At 30.6% G+C, this 11,000-nt stretch overlaps 1 protein-coding gene across 5 annotated transcripts; it reads left to right on the forward strand.

Moving 5' to 3' along the window:
* Window positions 1-955: 955 nt before the first annotated feature.
* LOC122515102 (probable serine/threonine-protein kinase DDB_G0282963) lies at window positions 956-11,000 on the forward strand. Of its 5 annotated transcripts, none has more exons than XR_006303211.1 (19): window positions 956-1,387; window positions 1,469-1,662; window positions 2,323-2,499; window positions 2,586-2,725; window positions 2,827-3,011; window positions 3,198-3,328; window positions 3,432-3,551; window positions 3,626-3,934; window positions 4,284-4,380; window positions 4,465-4,546; window positions 4,633-4,926; window positions 5,002-5,193; window positions 5,285-5,470; window positions 5,566-5,702; window positions 5,845-6,183; window positions 6,294-8,064; window positions 8,244-8,987; window positions 9,311-9,448; window positions 10,747-10,855. XR_006303211.1 is itself a non-coding variant. In XM_043632290.1 (18 exons), exons 1-18 carry the CDS (start codon window positions 1,127-1,129, stop codon window positions 10,963-10,965), a joined length of 5,562 nt encoding a protein of 1,853 aa, XP_043488225.1. In that variant the 5' UTR covers window positions 956-1,126; the 3' UTR covers window positions 10,966-11,000. The 5 variants fall into 5 exon arrangements, 3 of the variants coding, with proteins under 3 accessions (XP_043488225.1, XP_043488226.1, XP_043488227.1); XR_006303210.1 differs by having other exon boundaries at window positions 10,763-10,849; XM_043632290.1 differs by lacking the exon at window positions 9,311-9,448 and having other exon boundaries at window positions 10,763-11,000.

Consider the following 11,000-nt stretch of genomic DNA (forward strand, 5'->3'; position numbering starts at 1 on the left):
TAAATATGAATGCCTATGAAGACGATTATTTAATTCAAACTGTGAAAAGTAAGCTAATCGAGTGAGCCACTATAGTGGCCCAACGACCTGGAAAAAATAATCGCAAAAGCCACTTTAGTGGCAGGCCGGCTAAGGGCGATATCGGTAATTGCAGTGCTCTACCTTTATCATTTCGACCGTCGGTAACTGCCACCGTCGGTAATAAAAGACTTAAAAAATTTTTTACTCTACGTCGGTAATATTTTGTATTTAACTTCCTGACGGTCAATATTATTAAAGTACAAACTCTCATTAAAAACGGTCGATGTTTATAAATTACCGACGGTGGCACTTACCGACGGTGGCACTTACCGACAGTGGCACTTACCGACGGTGGCAGTTACCGACAGTGGCAGTTACCGACGGTCGAAAAGATAAAGGTAGAGCACTGCAATTACCGATATCGCCCTTAGCCGGCCTGCCACTAAAGTGGCTTTTGCGATTATTTTTTCCAGGTCGTTGGGCCACTATAGTGGCTCACTCGATTAGCTTACTTTTCACAGTTTGAATTAAATAATCGTCTTCATAGGCATTCATATTTGGCAATATTACAATCGTGCTTTTTTTGATAGAATGTCTTATTCCAAAGAATTTTATATGTACTTTTTCTATGTATCAAATAGTTTTTAAATTGAAATCACATGAGCAGCTAATGCCGTAGCATTGCTATACCATCTGATTGGTATATTACATTCTAATTGTATTATTTTATTAATTTCATCAAATGAACTTTTTTTAGAGTAATTATATCGTACAAATTAAACATTATTATAAACTTTATTTAAAAAAAAAAACATAAATAAAAAGACAATAGTGGCGACATTACGTGTTGGAAATAAGAATTACATGAACGACTATCGATAGGAATACCAATACGACTTCCCATCTCGATTCTCATTTACGCATGATCAACACGCGAGAGGACGCCATATTGAGTGAAGTGTTGACTGATGCGGTGCAGGTGTTTACGCGGTAGTTAATACAATTTGTAGAAAATTAAAAAGACCGTATCAGTTGTATTTTTAACCGGGAAATAAATCCGGTTGATATTTTATTGCGTTATTGTTCTATTAGATTAATTGTAATAATGAGCGGTAGTGACGTCAAGGAAGAACACTGTGAAAGAGCTAAAGAAGGAAACATTGCATCAATGAACGAAGATACTCTTACAAATTCCAATTGTACGCACAAAGATTCCCAATGTTTTTTTAATGATGATTATATGCGATTGGGGGCTGATATAGCAGGTAATATCAATGGGGTAGAGGAAGAGGAGGAGATGGTGGAGGAGGAAGAAGAGGAGGAAACGATTACATCTACCAATGTAACTGATTACGTTCCTGTTATGGTATGTTTCCATACAAATTTTCATAATTATTAATATTTTCACTCATATTTGTATGAAATATTATTCTAATAATATTTTTAGAACATGAATGTTAACGAGAGTGAGGTCGATACTTCGGACAGCGAGACGGTGTATTCTGAAAATATGGAATCTTCTATCGTATCAACCAACCCCGATATATCCTCTCATATTATTTCTAATAAATCTCTATCGGTTCATAGTCCTTCGAGAGGAATTAGAGAATCTTGCTCGTGTGACGTTTATAAGGCTAACAGGTAACATAATGATAATGATACGAATAGATAATAAATGATTTAATATTATTAATATTATTATATATGATATATATGATAATATAATAATATATATTAACTTCTTACACTATGATTTAATGCTCCGATCTGCGTGCCAAAATTTGTGCTATATTCCATGCTACTTCCCATAAGATCCGCTATGAATAGGACTCATGTTCCTCATGTTTAATTGTTAATATACGAATCGTTATTATTTCATTGTCAAATAACAAATATCTACCAATTGGACAGCCCACTTTCTAAATCTTTCTTAACTGCAAATTTATTGTAAAAAATTGAATGATCTTAATGCGTTTACTATTAATGTCATATATTTGTAACACACTGATTTCCATCGAGAACCCATTGTCACACATTTGCGATAGCAGTCAACACGAAAAATTAGTTCTTTGCTCTGTGATAGCAAATATGTTAATATGTTTATTTATTCGTATAGGGGATGTCTTGCAACAAGTGATTTTACATAAAAAAAAACTAGGTTGAAAAGGAAAATTCATTTTATTCTTACAATGTGCTTTGTTTTTGAGAAACATATGTTTGATCAGTTACAGGACATCCTGTATATATTTATAATTTATAAAATCAGTTATTTCATCAACTAATATTTCTCAATTCGCGCAGAGATATATCTCGCGAAGAGGTGCAAGCTGCTATGAAATTTCAAAAGCTTTGGTCACATTTGAGGCAGCAAATAAGAGCTATTTTTAAAAGCGCGTTGGAAGTATCTCGTTCCTCCGATTCTTTAGAATCCCAACAAGAAATGTTATCTGTGATTGATATGCATGATACGGTGACTCAGTGAGTATTGGCCGTTATTTGTTATATTATAAATTAAACGCAGTTATTATGAACGAAATTGATTCAATTTCTACGTTTAATTGCAGATTGTGCATAAAGGATCCTTATCAATTATTTATGAGATTAGTGGGTCAGGCACAAGAGTTTGTTATAGAAGTTAAAGTTCGCCTATTGGCACTTCTAGATGACCGTAGTGTAATTAATTTAGCTGAAATTTTTCTTAATGGTTGGTATATTAAATTATATAAATTTAATATAACATTGGTAATGTTTAAAAATTAAATATAATTACTTTATACAAGAATATTTGTATTATTTTGTGCGTAGGGCTTTTGGATGACTATGATGCGTTAATGACCACTGCTTTTAAAATTTCTATTATAGTTAAACCGTTAAAAAACTATCTCTATAAATTTAACTTAACGTGGGATTGTTTTATTAAGAAGTTGTATCAAATTTATGTCTATAACAATCCATTGGTACAAAATAATTTGCCTCCTTTTCTTGTACAGGTAAAGAAAAAAAGAATATTATAAATTAGCCCCTTGTGCGCTATGATTTAACATAAGTTTCATATGTTGTTATAATGCAAGGGGTTACATTTTATTTTATATCGAGTATCAATTATATATTATGAATCATTAAGATAAATACAAATATTAGAATGATTTAATTGACTTGATTAAATAAATTTGCAGTTAAGGAAAGTTTTGCTATTGAAAGGTTTAGAATATCAGGGACTAATTCGTAGGTATTTGTCATTTGATGACGAAATGATTACGATTCGTAACTTGTGGCCCGAGATAGAGCCATGGATGGCTAAATACAAGTATGTAATATATTATCAATATTAAAAAGAACAATCAGATAAACTAATTTTGATATAACGAAAAAAAAGTAATAATCAATACATCTAGAAAATTAAATTTTAGTGCTGAACAAGCAGTACAAATGACACAACTCAAGCAACTTAAAAAAGGTCGGGGATTATTTACAACTATTAATAGGATTGTGGAAATGCGAAACATAATGAAATTATCGGATGGTGGAAAGTACGATTTAAACTATTTCATAGCTATGTTAGATTAGTTTTTGATTAGTTTTAATCAAATTTCTTCGCTTTTAGAGAATTGCAAGAAATCGATGGGCAAATAACTGCACTTATCGAACAAGGGAAATTGAATACATCTGGTATAGATGGTAGATCCTTGAGTCCTACTTCAGATCTTACCTTAGATTCGCATAATATTTTTCAATGTCTCGAGATAGTTCAAATTTTATTGGGTGACTGGAGCGAAGCTCGTCAAAAAAAATTACATGATATTGCAATGGAATTTACCGGGGGACAATTAATTCCTAACAAAAGTGATACTGACTCTTTGGCTTACGCACATACATCAAATCACTTAGAACAATTTGCGATTAAAAGAGTCAGGTATGTATATAAAAATAGTTAGTTGATTTATAATTTAATCTTTTTATTCTCTCTTTTACGGGTTTGAGTCACGGGTTCTCCACAAGCACCTTTTCACACCTATCCGATACTACCAAAGAGATCACTATAGCATGCGATTTTTGTTTTTTTTTTTTTAAACGAGTCACCCATTCATTTTATTAGCCATGCCAATGTTGCTTGACTTTAGTAATCTACTACTATCTTGATGGGAACTAGTAGTCCAATGAGGCTAAGCCATGAACTAGATTATAATTTAATTGTACAGTATACACTTTAATATAAATGTTTATATATATATATATATATATATTTGTATTTTTATTTATAGGAGTCATGATAAAGATATATCTATAGAAGATAGTATTGAGGAAGAAGAAAATGATTGTGAGTGTCAAGAATGTACAATGCCTTTAACATCTTCATTGGTAAGTATAACATATTTATATATATATTGGTGTATATGTATTTTATTATATTTATTCTGAGACATGCAAAAAATAAATTTTCAGAGTGAAAATGGTCACGTTGGAAATGTTGAATCACCAACGGATAATGTAAATTTTTTTCCCATCATCGCTAATGGATTGATGAGTAAGTAAATTTATCTTGATTATTATTTGTTAAATATTTTTCTAAGAATAAAATATAGTTTCATCTGATTGATTATTTTTTTACAGAGCATATTATTAACTTTAGTGCTACTAATAATACTAATACTGAAATTCAGTTAAAAAAATTATTGGAAGAGATCAAAGATACGATTGATCTTAAAGAAGATAAAGATATTATTTTAAAGAACGTAGAGGAAAATATAATAGATACGCAGACATCTATTCCACAACCATGTCAATGCGTTTATTTACATGCAAAAGAAATAGCTGAAAGGAAGAAAGAAACTATGGAAGATCCTCCTTGTCCTTGTATTTTAAATTCAAAACGAAAATGGGATATTTGCCCGTGTTTGACAAAAAGTTACTATTAATTACTATTTCAGTAATTCATACGCGTTTTTTAATCGTTATTTTAATTATTTATATTTTTATTAGTTTTAGAGGAGCATGCTGTTAATAATACTAACGTTCATCCTAAGGAAATGTCCAATCCAGTTGCAGTTAATTGTAATCAAGAGTTAACTAAACCTGTCATAAAAACAGGATCAACACAATCGACGCAAACACAAACAAGGCATTCCACGACACAAACATCTAATTCAAATCATAATCGCATAACATTTCCAAGTAGGTAGAAATTTATATTTTATATATATGATACTTAAAGATATTTATTATCGATCAAAGATTCATAAGAATATATTTTTTATTACGACAGGTACTACTACTACCACTACCACTACAACTACTACCACAACCCATCCGCATACTCATAGATCTGCTTCGGATATAACAAAAAGTACAGCGTCTTCGCATAAACTTCATAATCACAACAATCATAATTCACATGCTTGTCATAAACAAACAAATGTCGAGCAGATCAAAAGGGTATCATGTAACGATTGTTAGTACTAATCAATAATTTCTTTTTGATAATATCTCCTGTTTTTCTTCACTCACACACATTGTAATAATTATTTATATCATTTATAATTACAGTAAGTTCGGGAGATGGTGATTGTTCTGATTCTGCAAGTAGTCAAGAAGATTCTTCCTCGACTAGTAGCTCAGCACAAAGAGGAGATTCTAGTAGACATTGTGATTGTTGTTATTGCGAAGTTTTTGGACACGGAGTTGTAAGTTTAAATTATTTATGATTTTATATGTTTTATTTGATCGATCTTTAATATTATAGATAGTCCAAACAATTTATTCTATTTTAAAATTTTTTATATAATTTATTCTAAATAATAATATATTTCTTTTTTTTTTTAATAGCCTTCTGTAGCACCAGTTAGTAGAAATTATAATGAAATGAGAGAACGACTAAGACAAATATTAACAAAGAAAAAAGCTAAAAAATGTAAAGCTACTTATAATACTCCAAAAAGTATGGTGGATGTAGCATTGCCACTTTCCAACGTCAATCAAGAAAATAAACCAATTATAAATAATTTGACATTAAGATCAAATACTTCGGTTCCAAGAACATGTCCTAAAGATTTGAGGGATCAAAGAAATTTAGAAGAATTGTTGGACTTTATTGAAGGTAATCAAAATGGGAAAAAGGATAATAACAAGAAAGCCGAGAAAAAGGCTAGGCAGAAGCAACGTAAGGTTGGTAAATCAAAATTAAATAAATAAAAATAATTAAACTTTAGTAAGCCAATTTTTTGTGTATTAGAAAATTAATTAATTTGTTTGTTTGTTGTTTTAATATTGATTAGTTGCAAGAGAAAATCAAGAAGGAAAGGCAAGAAGTAGAAAAGCAGAGATTAATCGAATTGCAAAAGAAAACACCAGAAGTAACAATCACAGTTGTTGATTCGCAAAAACCTGTAAGTCAAAGATTTTTACCGCAGTGTAATCTTCCCGAAGTATCAATTTTGCCAACTAATAATCCAGGCACTTTACCAAATGGAAAACATTTAACAAATAAGAAAAAGGATAAGCAAGAAATGTGCAATATTAATATGACTAATTGCATTAGTAACAACGTTAAGATAGCACCTTCCTTAATTGCAAATATAAAAATGAAAAGTATGTTGAATATAGGTAATAAATTAGAACAAATGAATTCTAATCATCATCACCATCATAATCATCAACAACAGCAGCAACAACAACAACAACAACAACAACATCAAACAAATAAGATGGACATAAAAAATGACAAAATTGAATTTAGTAATAAAGCTTTTAAAGGAACAACAAATGTTAATGCAATAAATACAAAAGACAATGCCAATAATCTAGCTGATAAATTGGCAGCAATGGATTTAGTAGACAAACAATTGACTAAGAAAGAAAGGAAAAAATTACGAAGAGAAATTAGAAAGCAAGAATTAGCTAAAGTGAATACAACGGTTGAGTCAGAACCTGTTAAAAATAAACCACAAATAGTTACGATTAAAAGAATAATGGAATCGAATAGTGCAGAACCGACAGTAACGATAACATTAAAAGGACAAACTCCTGCAGAGGATAAAGTTTTATTTACTTTAGTGAATGGACAAACGAAGGAAGTACCTTTGCATAAATCTGACCAAGAACAAAATGTATGTAATAATAGTAATAATAATAATAGTAATAATAAAAAGAAAAAGAATAAAGGATCTAATAATACAGAAACGATACAAAGTAACAAATTTCAACAAACGAATACGAAACAACAACAGCAAGTTAAAGTGTGTGACGCAAAGCATACAAAGTATCAAAGTAATAACGAAAAGATAAAAGCTATTAAACAAAACGATGAAAGAAAAACTCAACAGCAAAGCATTAATGAAGTTAAAAGTATGAAATCTAAGAAAGATAAAAAGAATTCTGAAACCAAAGAAAATGTCATGCAACAGCAGCAGCAGCAGCAACAACAACAAAATATATCCAATAAAAGTAAAAATTTACAACAAAATACTCAATCTAAGAAAGCAAATAAATCTAATAATGTATTGCAAACGGATATGTATAAATCTAACGTTACTTTAGAACCAGTTACAAAGACAAAAAATCAACAAGAAAAATCTAACGACGGGAATAGTAATAAAAATAAGAAACTTGTAAATATAACTAATACAAATAAACCAGTAAAGAACGATCAACAGAAGGTTCAAATTAAGGGAAATAATAATAATAATAGCAGTAATATGATCAAACAAGGATCATTCTCAACGATACCTTCTACGTCGGATGATGTTATAAATATGACACTGAGTTCACAGTTTCGAGACATTAGTTTAAATTCGAAAATTAATATAGAAAATCTGAAATTACCACCCGGTATTACGATAACAAAAGTTGACGGTCCCATTAAGCCATTTCCATTAAAATCAACAACTTTGCCTAAGCCAGTTACTCCTCCAAAGCAAACAACTATCATAGCTGCTCCGATGAGCGGAGTTCAGTCTAGTTATGCCAGTCCTCAAGCTGGTGGCAACGTCATTGTAGTAGACACTGGAAAACTTAAACAAGATCTTCTTCCAAAACCAAATGAAATAGGTAAGTTTTGTTTAATTGTAAAATTCGTATTATACAGAATGATGGATTTTAATGAGAACATATAAATATTTGTATTATATATATATTAATTGAAAATATTAATCAATAAAGTTTGAAAATATTTTTTCGATAAACAGTGATCACATAGATTAAAAAAACAATATATTTTTAATTAATAGAACTATCAAGAGATATTCGTCCAAATCAAACTATAACGGGGAAGAAGAAGAAAAAGAAAAATAAGAACTCTACGAATGCGAGCAATTTGATACAGAATGCCATTAAGAATACAGAGTGTTCTACTAATAGCGAGAATATGGAAGATTCAGCAAGAATTCTTCACAATCCCAATACAAACATGGTGACGATAAGGAACCCTGCGTTTGGTCCGATGAAAGTCCCACCAACGCAACAAGCAGCTATAATAAAAGTTTCTGAAAATGGTATGGTCACTATAAGAAGTCCAGCACTTCAACAAGCAATCAATGCTGGTTTGGCAACACCTTCCAAACCAGATTACATAGTGAAAGGTGATGTATCATCAAATGCCGCGACGTTGGACACAATAAACATAAACGTAAAACGTAATAAAAATGAAATGATACCAAGTAGTCTTGCCGAATTGCGATCAAGATTAACGCCAGATTGTCCCAGTTTGGCTGGCCTCGCGAACATTCAAATAAGCAAAGTGGCCAAAGGTCAACCGATTCCAGAGAATGGGATTAATCTGAAAGGTACTAGCGTAACGTTAACTAAAGTGAGAACGGATACAAATCTTGAAGACGTTCATCAAACCAAAGCAGCCGCAGTAAGAGATGCTATCAACGCTTCTATAACAGCTTCCTCGACTAGCGGCAAGGGAAAGAAAAAGAAAAAACGTGGAAACTGTACGAGGCAGTGCGGAGATGACTGGAACCTCGTTGGTGAGAAACAACAATAATCAGACTTTAACATGTAAATTTGCTTCTTTCATTTTTTGGTTCCTTTTATTCGCTTTTTTCCGGGATGCTACTTCGCGCCCGGTTTTGAAACTAGAAAACAACAGAAAAGAAATAAACCAACAAATTGAATAGAAAAAAAAAAGAAAAAAACACACAGAAATGTAATTTAAGAAAAAAAGAACAAAAAAGTAAAAAAGAAAAAGAAAAAGAAAAAAAATAAGACGAAGCTATCGATTCTCGTCTCCGGACGTTGGTTCAGAATTAGAGCACTAAACGACGGTTTTTCTTTCGTTTCGTTTCGTCAGGAGGGGGCAGTGTTCCGCGTTAGGATGACGGTCTCGGCTAGGTCGAAAGATTTTTCAGATACCGGATTACCTCGAGATGTCCTCAAATTGGCCTCCACAAATATCTTGGGGATTGTTCGGAAGACACTCCGGCCGATAGTGAGCACTATCTTTTCTTTATTTTCTTTTCGCATTTTTTTTGTGCGACTCTTTCAAATTCCTATCTTTTTTGTTTTTTTTTAACATTTTTTTTCTTCTAAGCTGGGTTCCTCCTACATTCGAATGCAATGCATAGCTTGAAATAAATAAATAAAATGCTCTTCTCAAAGTAGGATAGCTAGTAGCTCTTAAAGTTTCTTTTTTTTTTCGAGGAAAACGTATATTTTAATATATAATATAAATATATGTATTTTTGCATATATCTATATTATATATGACTTTATGTTTGCCTTTTAAGCCAAGCGCGTGACCAAAACCACCGTTATAATTTTGTTGTGCGCGTATATTATTATTATTATTATTATTGTAATTATTATTATTATCATTATTATTATTATTATTATTATTGTAATTATTATTATTATTATTATTATTATTATTATTATTATTACTATTATTATTATTATTATTATTATTATTATTATTATTATTATTATTACTATTATTATTATTGTTATTATAATTATTATTATTATTATTATTACTATTATTATTATGTGTATTATGCGTATCGAAAGCATGACATCAATATAGAATCGTAGATTAGAGTGACAGCGCAGGAGTGAGCACACAGCGAATGAGAAAAGAGAAAGGAAAAGATAATGACAGAAAAAAAGTCATGCGAGATATATATATATATATATGATATGACATGCGGTATATGTATATATATGTATGTATATATATTTAAACTCCGTCCATTACTATGGCACAGATCTTCCACCGAATTAAGCATCTCCTTGTGATATTTTCTTAGTTCACTAAATAATATTAGAAAGTATACAACATAGAAGAAAAAAGAAAAAAAAAAGAATAATATATATATGCATATATAAATATAAATATATAAATACAATATATATAGTATATATAATATCTAGATATATATATATATATATAGATATACATATATATGTATATATATTTTCTTTAGATTGTTTTTTATTTTTTTTTTTTTTTAACTGCTACCGTCTTTAATAAAATTTATTTTTTCAATGTCGCTCTCTCTTTTTCACTATTTATCGAAACCGGACGTTTATCGGATACTTGTTGTTCAGATATTGGAATGAGATAATAATCGAAATAGTATATACATATAATTTTGTAACTTATATTAAAGATACATTATATAACATGATCCAAATCCAAACAGCAAGTGTTACGATAAATGAAATAAACGATAATATTTTATGTCAACTTATTATTCAGTTATTGGACATTCGACGTCTAGTATTCAGAGCGTATTTTTTGCAGAGAGCGTATTCACACCTAAAGATATAGACCTTGAGGATGGGGAGATGGATGACGCTGAGCGTGAATTAGAAGCATTCAAGAGGTTCTGTCTTCAATCTGTACCACCCCCACGAAAGGAGAAGGTCAATCTCAACCTAAAGGACATCGTTCTTAAGAAGAAATCCTCATCCTCTGCGACAGCTGCTGTTATTGCTGCTAATTGATTTGTTCGTTAGTTTTAAGTACCACGAAAAAGAAA

The sequence above is a fragment of the Polistes fuscatus genome, unplaced genomic scaffold (assembly GCF_010416935.1).
Source record: "Polistes fuscatus isolate 324 unplaced genomic scaffold, CU_Pfus_HIC Scaffold17, whole genome shotgun sequence".
NCBI lineage: Eukaryota > Metazoa > Arthropoda > Insecta > Hymenoptera > Vespidae > Polistes > Polistes fuscatus.

Coding starts and splice junctions, on each gene's coding strand:
- LOC122515102 (XM_043632290.1), top strand. CDS start 1,127: ATGAGCGGTAGTGACGTCAAGGAAGAACACTGTGAAAGAGCTAAAGAA. Junction 2,726..2,826: donor AGCTGAAATTTTTCTTAATG/GTTGGTATATTA, acceptor TTTTGTGCGTAG/GGCTTTTGGATGACTATGAT. Junction 3,552..3,625: donor AAATTATCGGATGGTGGAAA/GTACGATTTAAA, acceptor CTTCGCTTTTAG/AGAATTGCAAGAAATCGATG.